This window comes from Urocampus carinirostris, chromosome 14 (assembly GCF_059441175.1).
Source record: "Urocampus carinirostris isolate Australia breed hairy pipefish chromosome 14, RoL_Ucar_1.0, whole genome shotgun sequence".
Classification (NCBI taxonomy): Eukaryota; Metazoa; Chordata; class Actinopteri; order Syngnathiformes; family Syngnathidae; genus Urocampus; species Urocampus carinirostris.
In genome coordinates this window covers 4385134-4404910 of record NC_142362.1, presented here as the reverse complement: position 1 = coordinate 4404910, position 19777 = coordinate 4385134, and the positions used below count along the sequence as shown (strand labels likewise).

Here is a 19777-nt window from a genome sequence, read left to right as displayed (position 1 = left end):
AATCATACATTGTGATTTCTCGGATTTTTCTTTTTAGTTTATCTCTCTCTCAGTGGAAATGCACCTACGATGAAAATTGCAGACCCCCTCAAATGCAAAAGGAAGCGACGGCCAGTTTGGTTTTCCCCGCCGTCGCTTTTGTGGTTTTGCTGTCACCCGATGAGAAAAACAAACAACACGGCCTGGCTGGTTATCAAATGCGTTATTTCCCTTTTGTTATCTGGAACCGCTTTTACCATAAAGGTGTGTTCTTTCTCAGAACGTCTCATAAACTCAAAACAGAAGCCTATCATTAACTCCAATTCTTTAAAAAAGGACGTAACCTTCCTTGAAAGGAAACTTGGAGAACCTTAGCCACGCCTCACATACATTTGGTGCCAACTTTCTTTCTATGTAAAACCTGTGCTTCATTTTCACAGAAATAATGTCAAAATGATCAAATTTCCAAGTGATAGTGTGTAATCATTCACCACTAGAGGCAATAGCCTGAAGCTAAGTGGCTAATTTGAGTTGCTAGAGAAGGAAACCATGGGAAAAGGGTCAAAGGAGCAGCTGACAATAATAATAGAGCTTAGAGGTGAGCAATACTCTGAAACCAAGTGGCTAGAGAAGGAAACGGTGTTAAAGTCGAAAGCCTGAATCACAGAATTCGGCCGCTTTTGCTCTCACGACCACTTGTGGAAGACGAGTGACACTGTAAAACAAAGCGGGAGCAGCTAACAATAGCGACTAGTGGCGAGCAGTATTTTCAAGCCAAGTAGCTAAGTGGCTAGAAAGAGAAACAGTGGGAGAAAAAGTAATGGTGACAAGCACCAGATGCCAAAATCACAGGACTCATTGACGTTAACTTGCATGGGCAGCTGTGGAAGACTACACCGAAGGAAAAAGCAGGAGCAGCTACAAAAACTCTAGCGGCGAGCAATGGACCATAGCCTAAAGACAAGTGCTTAACTTCAGTGGCTAGAGAAGGAAACAGTGTTTAAACGATCGAAAGGAGCCTGAATCACAGAATTCAACAACGTTTGCTTGCATGACCAGCTGTGAGGACAAGTGACACTGTAGAACAAAGCAAGAGTAGCTAACAATGGTAACTAGTGGCGAACAATATTCTCAAGCCAAGTAGCTAAGTGGCTAGAAAGAGAAACCATGGGTGAAAAAGTAAAGGTGACAAGCACCAGATGCCAAAATCACAGGACTCTTTGACGTTAACTTGCATGGGCAGCTGTGGAAGACTACACTGAAGGACAAAGCAGGAGCAGCTACAAAAACTCTAGCGGCAAGCAATGGACCCTGGCCTGCAGCCAAGTGCTTAACTTGAGTAGCTAGAGAAGGAAACAGTGTTTAAAAAATTCAAAGAACCCTGAATCACAGAATTCAACGTTTGCTTGCATGACCAGCTATGAGGACAAGTGACACTGTTGAACAAAGCAAGAGCAGCTAACAATAGCAACTAGTGGTGAGCAATAGTCTCAAGCCAAGTAGCTAAGTGGCTAGAGAAGGAAACAGTGGGAGAAAAAAGTAAAGGTGACAAGCACCAGATGCCCGAATCACAGAACTTTTGGAAAGTGATTGCCACCGAAGGTGCCGCTAACAATAACAATACCGGCTAGCAGCAAGCCGTTACCTGCAGCCAAGTAGCTAACATGAGTGGCTAGAGAAGGAAATGGTGCAGAAAAAAAGGTGAAGAAGCCCGAATCACAGAATTCAGCAACATTCTCTTGCACGACCAGCTGTAGAAGGCAAGTGACACTGAAGAACAAAGCAGGAGCAGCTCACAATAGCTCCTACTGTGAGCAATAGCCTGCAGCCAAGTAGCTAATATAAGTGGCTAGAGAGAGAAACAGAGTTAAATAAGTTGAAGAAGCCCGAATCACAGAATTTAGCAACAATCGCTTGCATGAGCAGCTCTAGAAGACTGTAACACTGTAGAACAAAGCAGGAGCAGCCTACAATAGCGGCGAGCAATAGCCTGCAGCCATGTTGCTAACATGAGTTGCTAGAGAAGGAAACAATGGAAAAAAAGTGGAAGATGCCTAAATCACAGTACCAGTCAACATTTACCTGCTTGAGCAGCCGTGAAAGACGACACTGAAGGAGGAAGCAGGAGCAGCTAATAAAAACACTAACCGTAGCCTGAAGCCAAGTGGCTAACATGAGTGGCTAGAGATGGAAACAGTGTGAAAAGATTCGAAGAAGCCTAAATTATGGGACTCGTTGACTATCGCTTGCATTATCATCCGTGAAAGTCGAGTGACACTAAAGGACGAGGAGGAATAACTAACAATAGCGGGTAGCAGAGAGGTATAGTCTGCAGCCAATTGGCAAATGAGTGGCTAAAGAAGGAAACCATGTAAAAAAAGCTATAAGATACCTAAATGACAGGATTCAGGCTCAGCTCTGTGAGGTATGTGGACGTTAAGTGCTAAAAGCATCATTGGGATAAGGTAGCTTGGTAAAATGGTCGTTCGGACTTCCGTAGTAGTAAGATGGCGGCCAAACATTCAATTTGTGTTATATAATTAAGAATTCCTAAACTTAAAAGCATGTTTACGGGACAGTACACGTGTTTTGGCTCATTATTTGAAACAATATTGTTTCATTTTCCGTCTTCTAATCGTAGGTGAAGTATGCTAACAACCCAGCTGCCATAGCTAGCGTCATTTCCAAGTGCCTCAAAGAAGAACATCGGATTCTGTCCGGCGCCTTCACGCAGCAGCAGGTTGGTTTGGTTCCTCATTTTGACATTTAGATTTTCTATGGAAGTATTAGCACAACTTGGTTGTGTTTCCTCTCTACCTCTTTATAATGTGAGTGAAGCCCCGGAGAGCTCAGCTGTAATTAGCCAAAACTGCTTGTTAGAAAAAAAAAAGAACCATTTTTGTTGTTCGTTAAAATTTAGAGTAGTTGCACATTTTGGTCGTATCTCCTCTCCATCCCGTCATAATATGCGTGAGGCACTGGAGAGCCACAATCAGTCATGACAAGTTGTCGTGATTGCTCGAGCTTCTGAGCTTTGTCAAGCATTACCGTGTATAGAATAATTAAGGCACAACTTGGTTGTTTATCCTCTCTACCTCCTTGTAATATGAGCGAGGCACCATGGATTCTCTGGCATAATCAGTCAACTAACTGTTAGAGAGATCTGAATAATTTGCATTCCTCATTAGAATACATTTTGGTTTTCTATAGGAGTTGCAGCGCAACTTGGTTGTTTATCCTCTCTACCTCCTTATAATACGAGCGAGGCACCGGAGAGCTCTGGCATAATCAGTCAACTAACTCTTAGAGGGATCCGAATTATTTGCATTCCTCATTAGAATACATTTAGGTTTTTATTAAAAGTTGCAGCACAACTTGGTTGTTTATCCTCTCTACCGCCTTATAACACGAGCGAGGCACCGGAGAGCTCTGGCATAATTAGTTAACTAACTGTTAGAGAGATCTGAATCATTTGCATTACTCATTGGAATACATTTTGGTTTTCTATAAAAGTTGCAGCACAACTTGGTTGTGTCTCCTCTCTGTCCCTTCATAATGTGCGTGACTACTTGTTATAAAAATTCTAAGCATTTGTGTTTCTCACTAGAATATGTTTTTATTTTTCTATAGAAGCAGTAGCGCAACTTGGTTTTTTCTCCTCTCTACCTCTTCATAATGTGCGCAACTTGTTTGAAAGATTCCCAGTGTTTATGTTTCTCATTTGAATACATTTTGATTTTCTATAGATGTGGTAGCATAACTAAATCATGTCTCCTCTCTACCTCTTTGTCATATGTGTAAGGCACTGGAGAGCAGAAGAAGAAAGAAAGATACTCAGAAATTATCATCCTCAGTGGACTATAATTTTATTTTCTATAAAAGTAGTCACACAACATGGTTGTTTCGCCTCTATACCTCTTCATAAAGTGAGCTAGCTCATAATCAGTCGACATTACTTGTTAGAAAGATTTGAAGCATTTATGTTCTCTATTTGCATATGTATGTTTTTTTAATGAAAGTTGTACTCAACTTGGTGGTGTCTCCTCTTAATCCCTCCGTAATTTGCGTGAGGCACTGGAGAGGTTGGCCATGATCAGCTAACACTACATTTTAGAAAGCTTCTAAGAATTTGTGTTTCTTATTAAAATCTATTTAGATTTTTTTTATATAAAAGTAGTAGCACAATTTGGTAGTGTCTCCTCTCTACCTCTTCATAATGTGAGCTTGGCTGTAATCACTCTACACTACTTGTTAAAAAGGTTCAAAATATTTACGTTCCTCATTAGAATAGATTTTAATTATTTTATAGAGGTAGTAGCATAATTTGGTTGTGTCTAATCTGTACCTCTTTAGAATTTGTGCAAGGCACTGAAAAGCTCGGCCATAACCAGTCGACAATAGCTGTTAGAACTATTCTAAGCATTTCTGTTTCTGATTTTAATATATTTTAATTTTCTATAGAAGTATTAGCACGACTTGGTTGTGTCTCTTCTTTACCTCTTTGTAATGTGAGCAAGGCACTGGAGAGCTCGGGCATAATCACTCCACACTACTTGTTTCAAAGATCCAAATCCTTTACGTTACTGTTTAGATTACATTTTGATTGTCTATAAAAGTAGTAGCGCAATTTGGTTGTGTATCCTCCTCTGTACCTCTTATGTCCATGAGGCACTGGAGAGTTTGGCCTTACTCAGCTGACACTCCTAGTTAGAAAGATTCAAATTATGTATCATCTTTCTTGGAGTGTATTTGGATTTAATATAAAAGTAGTAGCACAGCTTGGTCGTTTATCCCCTATACTCCCTTATAATATGAGCAAGGTACTGGAGAGCTTGGGCATAATCACTCCACACTACTTGTTTGAAAGATCCAAATCCTTTACGTTCCTCTTTAGAATACATTTGGTTTTTCAATAGAAGTAGTTGCACAATTTGGTTGTGTATCCTCTTCTCTACCTCTTCATTATGTCCACGAGGCACTGCAGAGTTTGGCCTTAATGCACTACTTGATCCTAATTACGTGTGTTTCTATTTATGATTGATATTTTCTATAGTAGCAGTATCACGAAACGATACACATCTTTTGAAACAGGAAGCGCCGGCCAGTTCCCTTCCCAATCCGGCATCCCTCGAAAGGCAAAAAAACCTGGAGCTGAAAATGGAAACGATCCGGACGAGCGTGCAGGCGACGGAGCAGGCCGTCAAATTCCTGGCAAACGTGCAGGACGATTTCGACTTCCGCTACAAGACGCTGCAGTCTGGAGGTTGAGCGAAAAAAGCCTGCTAGCTAGCCGGCTAGCGCACTAATGCTAACGTTGCGGCGTAAATGAGCGCAGATCTGTCGGAGAGGAACTCGGAGGTGATGAAACAGGAAGTGGGCAGACTGCAGGAAATACTCAACAGGCTCGACTTCCAAAGGAAGGTATTTCGCGCGATACTACCACTCCAATGAAAAACAAATTTTGATTTTATATGCTTACAAGGATTTATAGCTCTTATTCTTGTTTTATTATGTTTAATATTATTATACTATCATTATTAGTTTTTTAATTATGATGTTACGATATTATTTTCTTTCCAGGTTAGGTTTCTGCCATTGGATTTATATATTTTATATTCATTATTATTATTATGTCCACCGACTTCTCCAAACAAGACTCAGAATTATTTTCTTTTTCTTTTGTTTTTATATTTCTTTTATTTGACTGTTATCACATACTTATTGATATTTGTTGTTTTGATTTCATTTTTATATTTATTTTTTTAATTTCACCCCCATTTTTTGTTGCTTACCTTTTGTTTGATTAATTTGAAGTATTTGTTTCTCATTTTAATATATTTTATTTTTTGTCTTTTTAAAAACGATGTCGTTGTGTTTTATTTTAACTTTTTTTTATGTTTTTCTGTTATGCTTATTTTATTCTTTTACTTTTCTTTCCTTATAAACATATATGTTTTTATTTTAATTTTTATTTTATTTTTCCTTATATTTTGGTTTTATTTTTATTTTGTTATTCTTTTACTTTTCCTTAGTTTTATTTTATTTTGTATATTTATGTTTTTATTTTGATATTTAATTTTTCATTTTTAATGTTTTGGTATTATTTTTCTTTTATTTTTATTTTACTTTTCTTTAGTTTTATTTTATTTTCTATATTTATGTTTTTATTTTAGTATTTTATTTTTCCTTTTTTATGTTTTACTGTTATTTTTATTTTGTTTTTCTTTTACTTTTCTTTAGTTTTATTATATATATATATATATATATATATATATATATATATATATATTTGTTATGTTTTACTGTTATTCTATTTTGTTCTTTTACTTTTCTTTAGTTTTATTTTATATGCACATATTTTTATTTTATTTTAACGGCGGCGCAGTGGTTAGCGCGTGTGCGGCACAGTTCTGAGGTCGTGGGAACCTCCTGCGTGGGTTCAAATCCAGCTATCGGCCTTACTGTGCGGAGTTTGTATGTTCTCCCCGTGCTTGCGTGGGTTTCCTCCGGGCACTCCGGTTTCCTCCCACATTCCAAAGACATGCGTTTCAGGTGAATTGGCCGGTCCAAATTGTCCCTAGGTGTGACTGAGCGAGTGAGTTGTCTGTCCCCTTGTGCCCTGCGATTGGCTGGCAACCAGTTCAGGGTGTCCCCTGCCCACTGCCTGATGATTGCTGGGATGGGCTCCAGCATCCCCGCGACCCTACTGAGGATAAGCGGTGCAGCTGAGAGATGAGATGAGATGTTTTACTGTTATTTTTCTTTTATTTTTGTTTAGTTTTATTTTATATATTTATGTATTTATTTTAGTATTTTATTTTTCCTTTTTTTTATGTTTTAGTGTTATTTTTATTTTGTTCTTTTACTTTTTTTTTTGTTTTATTTTATTTTATGTACAAGTTTTTATTCTTTATTTTATCCGATTTCTATTTTATTTTTTATCCTATTTTTAATTTATTATGTTTTTCGGTTTTAGTGTTATTTTAATTTGTTTTCATTGTTATCATTCATCCATTGTCCGAGTGCTTCTCCACATGGAGCTTGCGTGATTATTTATCTCAATTTGATTTGATTTCGATTTAATTTTATTATTTTTTATTTTTATTTTGTAGCTTCTCCGACTGAATGATGGCCGAGCTTTTTGACTGATGCTGCAGTATTTTATTTATACAACTATTTTTTGTTGTTGTTTTAATTAGTTTTATTTTGCATAATTTACTGTCGAATCGTTTCTACCCACAAAGTTGATTTTTTTCTATATATTTTATGATGTTGATTTTTATTCATTATGTATAAAATATATAAAATCAAAAATAAAACCATTTTTGACCTGTCGTATAAAGCTAATCGTTGTTACGACTGAACAGAAATGATTTTTAGCACATTTAAAGCATTCCCTTTTTTGTTCCCGTTTTTGGCTAGGACATATTGTCCAAGATGGCCGCCGTGATCCAGGAACTGGAGCACCTGATCCATTCTGAGCTCAATTCGGAACTCGCCGATTGGAAACGCAAACAGCAGTTAGCCGCTATCGGGAGTCCCTTGCGTCCCAGCCTGGACCTGCTGCAGACTTGGTAATGAAACACACTTGGAAGACCCCCCGGGATACAGCGACCCCGCTTTACGGCGGTTTCGGTATACAGGGTTTTTTCAACAATTGTTTTCGACATTTTAAACAGCAATTAAACACACAATTTCATTATATCATATCCCAACAATATGAGTTTTTATGGTGCCTGACGTCTGCCCTTCGACGTCTGGCCTTCTCCGTCAGCACTCGCAGGAATTCTGTTATCAGAAATACGTCTGATGCATTCCACACAGCCTCACCTTCTGTCGTACTGCAAACACCTGATCCACACGTCCTCCTCCTTTCCTGAATCCACTCTGCTCCTCCATCACCTGATCCATTCTTCTTCTCACTCTCTTAATCAAGACTCTTCCATACAGCTTACCCGGCACAGACAACAAACTGATACCTTTCAGTATACGGTGTGCAATCTGTTTTTCGGCCCCTCGTTCACGCTTGTTCTCTCTCTCTCTATCTCTCTCCATCTCAATGTCTTTCTCTCTCGGCATCTATCTCTCTCTCTCTCTCCATCTCAATGTCTCTCTCTCTCTCTCTCCATCTCAATGTCTCTCTCTCTCTCTCTCTCTCCATCTCAATGTCTCTCTCTCGCTCTCTCCATCTCAATGTCTCTCTCTCTCTCTCTCCATCTCAATGTCTCTCTCTCACTCTCTCCATCTCAATGTCTCTCTCTCTCTGTCTTTTCACTTTTGTTCTCTCTTACTTTTTCTCCACCTTACTCTGTCACGCTTGTTCTTTCTCTATCTCTCTCCATCTCAATGTCTCTCTCTCCATCTCAATGTCTCTCTCTCTCTCCATCTCAATGTCTCTCTCAATGTCTCTCTCTCTCTCTCTCTCTCTCCATCTCAATGTCTCTCTCTCTTGCTCTGTCCATCTCAATGTCTCTCTCTCTCCATCTCAATGTCTCTCTCTCTCTCTCTTTTCACTTTTGTTCTCTCTTACTTTTTCTCCACCTTACTCTGTCACACTTGTTCTTTCTCTATCTCTCTCCATCTCAATGTCTCTCTCTCTCTCTCTCTCTCTCTCGCTCTCTCTCCATCTCAATGTCTCTCTCTCTCTCCAACTTAATGTCTCTCTCTCTCTCTCTATCTCAATGTCTCTCTCTCTATCTCAATGTCTCTCTCTCCATCTCAATGTCTCTCTCTCTCTCCATCTCAATGTCTCTCTCTCTCTCTCTTTTCACTTTTGTTCTCTCTTACTTTTTCTCCACCTTACTCTGTCACACTTGTTCTTTCTCTATCTCTCTCCATCTCAATGTCTCTCTCTCTCTCTCTATCTCAATGTCTCTCTCTCTCTCGCTCTCTCTCCATCTCAATGTCTCTCTCTCTCTCCAACTTAATGTCTCTCTCTCTCTCTCTCTATCTCAATGTCTCTCTCTCCATCTCAATGTCTCTCTCTCTCTCCATCTCAATGTCTCTCTCAATGTCTCTCTCTCTCTCTCTCCATCTCAATGTCTCTCTCTCTCTCCATCTTAATGTCTCTCTCTCTCTCTTTTCACTTTTGTTCTCTCTTACTTTTTCTCCACCTTACTCTGTCACGCTTGTTCTTTCTCTATCTCTCTCCATCTCAATCTCTCTCTCTCTCTCTCTCTCTCTCTCTCAATGTCTCTCGCTCTCTCTCCATCTCAATGTCTCTCTCTCTCTCTCTCTCTCTCTCTCCATCTCAATGTCTCTCTCTCTCTCTCCATCTTAATGTCTCTCTCTCTCTCTTGCTCTCTCCATCTCAATGTCTCTCTCTCTCTCTCTCTCTCCATCTCAATGTCTCTCTCTCTCTCTCTTTTCACTTTTGTTCTCTTACTTTTTCTCCACCTTACTCTGTCACGCTTGTTCTTTCTCTATCTCTCTCTATCTCTCTCCATCTCAATGTCTCTCTCTCTCTCTCTATCTCTATCTACGCTTTTAATCAGAAAATTGTCAAAGGACTATACAGGTTACCATTGACCAAAAGCTTAGCCCCGCCCCTTTTGCTTGCCGGGACCAAAGAGTGTCATCCCATCCAATCATTTTCTTCCTTCCAGGTTCACGCTGACGGCGCAGAGTCTGTTCCAGGTCAGACGTCAACTGGACAAACTGGGAGAACTGGTTTTGAAAGTCACCTACGAGAGCGACCCCATTCCCTTGCAGAAGCCGCAGATGGACGAGCGCCTCCAGTTGCTCGTCTATCACCTCGTCAGGAAGTGAGATTGCCCACTTTTATTTTGAAAAAACAAACAAAAGTCGTAATGGAGTTTGTCCACAGCTCCTTCGTGGTGGAGAAGCAGCCGTGCATGTCCACGCATCCTCAGAAACCGCTCGTCATCAAGACCCACATGCCGTTTACCACCAAAGTCAGGTGGGTCCACAAGTTATAATGGATCGCGGCCACTCAGGTGCTGTTCATTTTAGGCAGAGAGAACAGAAAAGCATGCATTAAACACATTTACTCCCACCGCCCCTGTTTTCCAAAATAGCGAACTGAGGATAAATGATCTTTTCCAAAAGGTTTATAGGCACGCTACAATAGCAGTCGACAAAGGATAATTGATTGCAGCCACACGGGTGCTGTTCATTTTTCGGCAGAAAGAACAGAAAAGCCATGCATAAAACAAATTAACTCTTACTGCCCCTGCTCTCAGAAATAGTCAACGAAGAATAAATAATCTTTTCCAAAAGGTCTCTCAGCACGCTACAATGGCAGTCGGCAAAGGATAATTGATTGCTGCCGCACGGGCGCTGTTCATTTTAGGCAGAAAGAACAGAAAAGCCCTGCATTAAACGAATTTACTCCCACCACCCACGCTCTCAGAAATAGTCAACTGGGGATAAATGATCTTAGCTACAATGGCAGATGATAAAAGGATAATTGATCGCAGCCGCACGGGTCCTGTTCAGGTGGAAAGAATGAAAAAAAGCCGCCACACGTTTCAAGAATTTGTTCTAACGCCCCCTGCTTTCAGAAATAGTCGACTGGGGATAATAGATGATGGTCAAAACTGTGGAGTTTATTTTAGCCTAGCCCCAATGGCATTCGAAGGGGGATAACAGATCGCGGACGCACGGGCGCTGTTCATTTTAGGCAGAAAGCACAGAAATAAAGAGGCACCACACAACACCAATTTGCTTTCTCGTCCCCCACTCAGCATTGGTCAACTAGGGATAATGGATCCTGGCCAAAACAGCGGAGTTCATTTTAGGCAGGCCACTTTGGTAGTCAACCGGGAATAATTGATCACGGCTTTATGGATGATGGTTTTTATTTTATTTGAATCAGTAAAGGGATAATGGGTAAAAAAAGACTCAAGTGCGCTCCCTGGACAACTTCAAGAAAACAACGTCCGTTATCCGACTCCTGCAAGTGAAGCCTGAAGTTGAACCTCCACTTTAAAACAAAAAAGCTCCGAAAAACGCGTTGACATTGAATGCAACAAATGGAATTAGACTTTTTTTCTTTTATTTTGTTAGGCTCTTGGTCAAACTTCCTGCGGTTGATTATCAGATTAAGGTGAAAACAAGTTTGGACAAGTAAGTATTTCCTCTCTTGAACGTCCAATTTTGCATCATAACGACACCGCAAGAACTAGGAGGAGAGACAGAGAGAGACAGAGAGAGGAGAACGAGAAAAGGGAAAAAGAGGGGGTTAAAGAGATGTAGAGAAAGTGAGGAATAAAGAGAGAGAGAAGGGAGGGAAAGAAAGAAAAAAAGACAAAGTGAGAAAAAGAGAAAAAAGATAGTGACCAGAAGGGAGGGAAAGAGAAAGGAAGAAGAGATAGAGATAGAGAAAGAGAGGAAGAAAGAAAGAGAGACCGAGTGAGGGGAAGAGAAAGGGATAGATAGAGAGCAAGAGAGAAAGACCAAGAAAGATAGAGAAAAAAAAAATTCAAGTTAGAGACGGACAGAGAGAAAGGGCAAGAGAGCGAGAGAGAGGGCGAAAGGAAGAAAAAGAAAGACATAAAGAGGAGCAGTTGAGGAAGTAAAAGAAAGTGAGAAGAGAAAGGGAGAACAAGAAAAGAGAGATAAAGACAGTGAGGAATAAAGAGAAAGAAAGAAAGAAAAAAAGATAAAGTGAGAGACAGAGTGAGAAAGAAAAAGAGAGAAAAAAGATAGTGACAGGAAGAGAGGGTAAGAAAAAAATACAGAAAGTGGAAGAAAATGAGAAAAGAAAAAGAGATGGGAATGGGAGAAGAAGAGATAGAGAAACAGAAAGAGGAAGAGAGAGAGAGAGAGACAAAGAGCGAGAAAGAAAGAAAGAGCAAAGAAAACATAAATAAAAAAGAAGGTAAAGTTAGAGACGGACAGGGATAGAAGGCAAGAGAGCGAGGGGGGAAGAAGGAGAACAGTAAAAACAATCAGAGAAAGAGGGGAAAAATTAATTACAGAAAAGTGAAAGAGAGAGAGAGGAAGAGAAAAGGAGAGACAAAGTGATAACGAGAGAAAAGAGAGAGAGAGACAAAGAGAAACAGGGAAGATCAAGAAAGACAGATAAGAAAGGAGAGAGAGAGAGAGAGAGAAATCTAGCTCCAGTAGCTTTGCAAGTGTCACCTGGTTTTGGCAACATCAATTGAACTGCAGCTTGTTTTTCTCTTGTGCTTCTCTCATCGTCGTCTCGTGGGCCGGATTAAAACCCTTGGCGGGCCTAATCCGGCCCACAAGCCGCATGATTAACACCCCTGCCCTAAATATGAATTTTTTTCTTTTTTTTTTCTTTCTAGGGAACTTCCTACCGGAAGAATGTGAGTACAGAAAACAGCTTAACCCCGAATATCATGGTCGCTGAGTCCTGTTATTCAGGCATCTTCCACTTTTTCTCCCCGCTGTTTTCTTCTCTAGCCACTTGTGTTAGCCATTTGGCTGCAGGCTATTGGTTGCCGCTGGCAGCTATTGTTATTGTTAGCTTCTCCCGCTTAGGCTTTCAGTGTTACCCGCCTTATAGAGGTGAGTCCTGTCATTCAGGAATTTTTTATTTTTTCTTACCACTGTTTTCCTCTCTAGCCACTCGTGTTAGCCACTTGGCTGCAGGTTATGGCTTGTTGCTAGCAGCTATTGTTATTGTTAGCTTCTCCCGCTTAGGCTTTTAGTATTATTTACCTTATAGAGGTGAGTCCTGTCATTCAAGCATCTTTTATTTTTTCTTACCACTGTTTTCCTCTCTAGCCACTCATCTTCGCCACTTGGCTGCAGGCTATGGCTTGTTGCTAGCAGATATTGTTATTGTTAGCTGTTCCTGCCTTCATCCTTCTGTGTCATTCACCTTCCACTGACGAGTCCGGCCATTCAGGCATCTTCCACTTTTTCTTACCACTGTTTTCCTCTCTAGCCACTCATGTTCGCCACTTGGCTGCAGGCTATGGGTTGTTGCTAGCAGATATTGTTATTGTTAGCTGTTCCTGCCTTCATCCTTCTGTGTCATTCACCTTCCACTGACGAGTCCTGTCATTCAGGCATCTTCCACTTTTTCTTACCACTGTTTTCCTCTCTAGCCACTCAAGTTAGCCACTTGGCTGCAGGCTATGGCTTGTTGCTAGCAGATATTGTTATTGTTAGCTGCTCCTGCTTGTGTCCTTCTGTGTCATTCACCTTCCACAGGCGAGTCCTGTCCTTCAGGTGACCTTCTGCCTCTCTTTCCACTGTTTCTTTCTTTAGCCACTTATGTTAGCTACTTGGCTGTTGGCTATTGCGTGATGCTAATAGCTAGTGCTGTTCTCCTGCTTCGTCCTTCAGTTTCACTCGCCTTCCACAGGTGAGTCCTGTCATTGAAGCATCTTCTGCCTATCTTTCCACTGTTTTCTACTGTTTCCTTCTTTAGCCACTTATGTTAGCCACTTGGCTGTAGGCTATGGCTTGCTGCTAACTGCTATTGTTATTCTCCTGTTTCATCCTTCAGTTTCAAACGCCTTCCACAGGTGAGCCCTGTCATTCAGGCATCTTCTGCCTCTCCTTTCACTGTTTTCTACTGTTTCCTTCTTTAGCCACTCATGTTAGCCACTTGGCTGTAGGCTATTTCGTGCTGCTATTATGTATTGTTGTTCTCCTGCTTCGTCCTTCCGTTTCACCTGCCTTCCACAGGTGAGTCCTGTTTTTCAGGCTTCTTCTGCCTCTCCTTTCACTGTTTTCTACTGTTTCCTTCTTTAGCCACTTATGTTAGCCGCTTGGCTACGGCTTGTTGCTAGCAGATATTGTTATTGTTAGCTGTTCCTGCTTTCGTCCTTCTGTGTCATTCACCTTCCACTGGTGAGTCCTTTCATTCAGGCATCTTCCACTTTTTCTTCCAATGGTTTTCTTCTCTAGCCACTTATGGTAGCAGCTTAGCTGACAGCTACGGCTTACTTCTAGCAGCTATTGTAAATGTTAGCAGTGTCACCCGCCTTTCAAAATCCTGTCATTCAGCCATCTTCGACTTTTTCTCCCCCTGTTTTCTTCTCTAGCCACTCCTGTTATGCACCTGGTTGCAAGTTACAGGTTACCACTATTGTGCTTTGCTCTCACAATCTTTTACTGTCCTTTTTAGTAGCATTTCTAGCTAGCAGCTAAAGTTAGCCACTCTGCCAAAAGCCGGCAATAGCGTTTAATAAAACTGAAGCCGAATTATTCCATTTTGTTTCTGTTAAAATGAAGCCCCCCTTGTTTTTATGTAGTCCAAGTCGTCTTTTGACTTGATTTTGACCTCCAGAAGCCGTCAGTTTTTCCTGGTGACCAATTCCACCAAAGCCATGGACGTAGAAGACTACTCCAACGGTTGCCTTTCAGTGGATTTCAAGCATTTGGTACGTCTTTGAAATGTTATACCTAGGAAATACTTATGCTGCTGATGTCGAACTTCTCAATTATCACAGCTAAAGGAGAGGAAAAACGGAAGCTCCACAAAAGGCAATGAGGTAATTGTGAACATTATTTACAATATAATGTAATCCTTCCCCATTTTGCGCGTCGTACTTTAGTGTCAAGAACCAGAAAAGGATCAGGACCCAAACGCGTGACGTTCTCACGCAAGCCTTTTATTTTACGGGAAATGGGGAGTCACGCACGTTAGGCAGCGGTCTGGCGTGGAAAGACAGGAAGCCAGAGACCGACTAGATGGATTCCAATTGCCAGAGTTGATCGGACAGATGGGGTCGATACGGGACAGACAGGATAGATAATGAATCAGGATATCAAAAATAAACAGGAGATACTAAAAGGCAACGAAAACTGTAGAAAATAACAAACAGGAAAAAAATTGACGGAAACAAATCTGGAAACCAAAGTTCAACAGGACAAAATAAATACCAGACAGGAAATACCAACAGGAACAGGACCGAGTCGAAACTCACGTCTTGCGGGGCAAAGGTTCGTTAATGGACTGACAAAGAAAAAAAAAAGAGTGCACTGACCTTAAATAGTCAGAAAGTCAATCTGTTAACGAGCCGCAGCTGGCGCCACACAGGCGGGGCCAATTGGGCGCCATGGCAACCGTGACATTCAGGGCATTTGGGGTTGGAAAATATTCTGCGATCCGTTATCCCCGATTGCATATTACTTTCAGTGGGGTGGAAAGTTGCAGAGCTTATTTTTTTGTGAACTCCACTATGGCGGCTGCGATCCATTATCCCCAATTACATATTGCTGCGAGTGGAGAGCGACAGAGCGTATTTTGCTTTTGTTGACGCCTGAAATGGGCTGTACTTGCGAGGGATCCATTATCCCCAATCACATATCGCCGCGGACAAGGGCCAGTGGAGCATACTTTTGACATCCCTGGAAGCTCTTTTTCCACTATTATTTACGCCTAAAAAGAACTGCACTCATGCTGCTGCGTTCCATTGTTCCAGAGCGCATATTACTGCAAGCGACGACCAGAAGTACACATTTTTGTCAGGCTTGGCAGCGTTTTTTGCTGTTCTTTCCTCCTAAAAGTAAACTGCAGTCGTATAGCCAGGATCCATTACCCCCAGTCGCATACTGCTGCAAGCAAGGCCCAGAAGAAGGAGCTTTTGTTGGGAGGTACGCTGTTCTGGCCGACCTAAAAGTAAAGTTGTTTGGTCGCAAACCATTATCCCCGGTCTTATATTGCTGAGAACGGGGGCCAGCAGAACGCAGTATTTTTCTTCATGCCACTAAAGCGTGCCTATGCGACCAGCCTAAAATGAACTGCACTGTCTTGTTTGGGATCCCTTTTCCCCTGTCGACTTTTACTGATAGCAGGGGCTGAGGGAGCAAATTTGTGTACAGAGTGGCTCTTTTTTTCCGTTCTTTGCGTAGAATGATGAAGAATGAAATGAACAGCACCCAAATGGGAGGCTGGCAGAGCGTTTTTTTCTGGTTTGGACTTCTGAAGTATGCCATTGTGGCTTCCCTAAAATGAACTCCACTGTTTTGACCACAATCCATTATCCCCAGTCCATTATTGCTGCAATCGGGAACAAGTCGAGCACATTTTTACTGGGTTTGGCAGCTTTTTTGGGGCCATTTATAACGGCTAAAAGGAAGAGCTGTTATCCATTATCCCCAGTTGACTATTGTTGAGAGCGGAGGCTGAGAGAGCAGTGTTGTGTCATGCGTGGCGGCTCCTTTTTTTCGGTTCTTTCTGCCTAAAATGAAAAGCAACCTTGCGGCTGTGATCCATTATCCCCAGTTGACTATTTCCGAGATCGGAGACTGAAAGAACAGTTTTGTGTCATGTGTGGCGGCTCCTATTTTTCGGTTCTTTCTGCCTAAAATGAATAGCACCCCTGCGGCTGTGATCCATTATTCACAGCTGACTATTGCTCTGAGACCAGGGGTTCTGGTCCCCATTAACCAGGATAAACGAGGAAATACAGTATTTTTCACCCAAGGTTCTGACCATACCACGTGAATTCCAGAACCAGATGTCGGTATCCGAAGACCTTCACTCTCTGAGTTTCGAGGCCAGCTTCACCATGCAGGGTCTCGAAATCCATTTAGAGGTAAGTTTGAAAATGTTTGTGTTTTTGTGGCACTTTAAACGTCTGTGGACCGTTCCAGACCTTCTCCCTGCCCCTGGTGATCATTTCCAACGGAGCTCAAATGCCGGCCGCTTGGGCCTCCGTCATGTGGTACAACCTTCTCAACGACCAGTCCAAGGTCAGCAATTATTTGAAAGAGTTTATTATGAAAAGATAGGGAGGGCACACGACCAATCAAAATATATTATCATGAGGGGCATAATTGCTTCAAATCTTTCTAAAAGGTCCTGTGGTGTAATTATGCCTGAGCTCTCCAGTGCCTTGCCCAGATTTTGAAGGGGTAGAGAGGAGACACGACTAAATTATGCCTCTACTTCTATAGAAAAACAAAATATATTCTAATGAGGAACATATTGTTTAGAATCCTTCTTACAAGTAATGTCAACTGATTGTGACCAAGCTCTCAAGCACCTTGTGCTGATTTTGAAAAGGTAGAGAGGGCATACAACCAAGTTGTATAGTGAATCAAAATATATTCCATTGAGGAACACAAATACTTGGAATATTTCTAACGAGTGTGTCGATCTATTGACATAAAAAAGCCTGGCATTGAAGGGCTCATTATCAGGTCCCTCAAGTGCCTCTTGCGCTTTATGAAGAGGTAGAGAGAAGACTCGACAAAGTTGTGCCACAACTTTCAAAATAAATATATATTCTAACAAAGAAGATAAATTCTTAGAATCTTTCCAACAAGAAATGTCAACTGATAATGACCGAGGTCTGCAGTGCCTCACGCATATCATGAAGCGATAGAGAAGAAAAACGACCAAGTTGTTGCCCCACCTATATAGAAAATTAAAATATGACTAATATGATATGTTTGTATACAACTGCATGCTATTTTAAGAAGCTCTCAGGGCTTTCCAGTGCCTCGCTCACATAACTAAGAAGCACAGAGGCGATCTGACCAAGTTGCGTTTCAATGGAAAATCAAAATATATTCCAATGACAAATGTAGCTATTTGAAATATTTGTGTGTTGGCTGATTGGATAACAAAGCGTAGCGTCACTCATTATCAGGTCCCTCCAGTGCCTCTTGTACATCACAAAGAGGTAGATTGGAGACACGATTTAGATATCCGACAACCTTCGAAGAAAATCACAATATATTTCAATAAGTAACATAAATGCTTACAATGTTATAAACAAGTTGTTTTGACTGATTATAGCCAATCGTTCAGGTATTCGCGCTAAGTGTGTGGAGGTAGAAAGGAGACACGACCAAGCTATGCTACTACTTGTATATAAAATCAAAATATGTTCCAATGAGGAACATAAATTCTTGGAATATTTCTAACAAGTGTGGAGGCTGATTAAATAATACAGCGTGGTTTCAAGTGAATCAATAATGTTCCTCGTCAGTGCCTCTTGCACATTATGAATAGGTAGAGAGGAGTCACAACCAAGTTGAGCTACATTTAATACTTTATATCAAAAAAAATTCTTATGAATAATATACATTGAATGCTTAGATTCCATCCGACGAGTAGTGTCCACTGATCATGGTCAAGCTCTCCTGTGCCTCTTGCACATTATGAAAGTAGAGAGGAGACACGACCAAGTTATGCTACTATTGTATATAAAATCAAAATATGTTCCGATGAGGAACATAAAGTCTTGGAATAGTTCTAACAAGTGTGTAGGCTGATTAAATAATACAGCGTGGTGTCAAGTGAATCAATAATGTTCCTCGTCGGTGCCTCTTGAAGAGGTAGAGAGGAGTCACAACCAAGTTGAGCTACATTTAGTACAGAATATCAAAAAAAAAATCTCTTATGAAGAATATTCATTGAATGCTTAGAATCTATCTAACGAGTAGTGTTCACTGATTATGGTCAAGCTCTCCTGTGCCTCTTGCACATTATGAAAGTAGAGAGGAGACACGACCAAGTTATGCTACTACTTGTATATAAAATCAAAATATGTTCCAATGAGGAACATAAATTCTTGGAATATTTCTAACAAGTGTGAAGGCTGATTAAATAATACAGCGTGGTGTCAAGTGAATCAATAATGTTCCTCGTCGGTGCCTCTTGAAGAGGTAGAGAGGAGTCACAACCAAGTTGAGCTACATTTAGTACAGAATATTAAAAAAAAAATCTCTTATGAAGAATATACATTGAATGCTTCGATTCTATCCGACGAGTCGTGTCCACTGATCATGGACAAGCTCTCCTGTGCCTCTTGCACATTATAAAAGTAGAGAGGAGACACGACCAAGTTATGCTACTACTTGTATATAAAATCAAAATATGTTCCAATGAGGAACATAAATTCTTGGAATATTTCTAACAAGTGTGAAGGCTGATTAAATAATACAGCGTGGTGTCAAGTGAATCAATAATGTTCCTCGTCGGTGCCTCTTGAAGAGGTAGAGAGGAGTCACAACCAAGTTGAGCTACATTTAGTACGGAATATCAAAAAAAAAAAATCTCTTATGAAGAATATTCATTGAATGCTTAGAATCTATCTAACGAGTAGTGTTCACTGATTATGGTCAAGCTCTCTTGTGCCTCTTGCACATTATGAAAGTAGAGAGGAGACACGACCAAGTTATGCTACTACACTCATAAAAAATGAAAATATATTCCAGGAACATAAATGCTTAGAACATTTTTAACGGGTAATGTTGACTGAGTTCGACCTGGCTTTCCAGTGCTTTGCACACGTTATGAGGAGATAGGGAGGAAACGACCAAAGTATGCTACTACTTCTATAGACAATTAAAATGAATTCTCCTTGGTGTAGAACCTGGTCTTCTTCAGCAGTCCTCCACCAGCCTCGTGGGCTCAGCTCTCCGAAGTTCTCAGCTGGCAGTTCTCCACCACCACTGTTCCAGGCCTGAATGAGGAACAGCTCAACATGTTGGGAGAAAAGCTTCTCGGTAGTTCGCCAGACGGGGGCCATTTTGGGTTTAGAGTTTAAGGATTTTTATTTCAAAATGCCATTTTTATTTATTGAATGTTCTTTTTAATGCCATTTTTATGACATGATTGTTCCTTTTTTGTTGAATTGTGGCACTCTTGAGCTTCCATATTAACATACCCTCACCGTAATACACCAAAGCCTCCACGGACTCTGCCGCTATGCCGCAAGTGACAGTATCTGAGTGAAAGGGGAGCTTTGGGGGCGAGAGCGGTGCTAGGAATCAAACAGACTGAACCATTTCAAGGGAGTAAAGTACTTTCGTTGCTGCGTTGTCTACTTTTTAAAACTGCTATAATTTTTGGGGATACTTAGGTTGAATTTGAGGAAGAAGTGAGACAGAGAAG

At 40.9% G+C, this 19777-nt stretch overlaps 1 protein-coding gene across 1 annotated transcript in view; it reads left to right on the top strand.

The window, feature by feature from the left end:
- The window catches only part of stat4 (signal transducer and activator of transcription 4), a 38592-nt gene that overhangs the window by 3303 nt on the left and 15512 nt on the right, over positions 1-19777 (top strand). Inside the window, exons 3-15 of the mRNA XM_088352246.1 lie at positions 2621-2719; positions 5071-5242; positions 5315-5400; positions 7402-7553; positions 9585-9743; positions 9806-9898; positions 11008-11067; positions 12255-12275; positions 14213-14306; positions 14376-14417; positions 16383-16466; positions 16525-16623; positions 19254-19389. Of these exons, the coding sequence (XP_088208372.1) occupies positions 2621-2719; positions 5071-5242; positions 5315-5400; positions 7402-7553; positions 9585-9743; positions 9806-9898; positions 11008-11067; positions 12255-12275; positions 14213-14306; positions 14376-14417; positions 16383-16466; positions 16525-16623; positions 19254-19389 (1297 nt within the window). The remainder of the gene's footprint in view (positions 1-2620; positions 2720-5070; positions 5243-5314; positions 5401-7401; positions 7554-9584; positions 9744-9805; positions 9899-11007; positions 11068-12254; positions 12276-14212; positions 14307-14375; positions 14418-16382; positions 16467-16524; positions 16624-19253; positions 19390-19777) is intronic.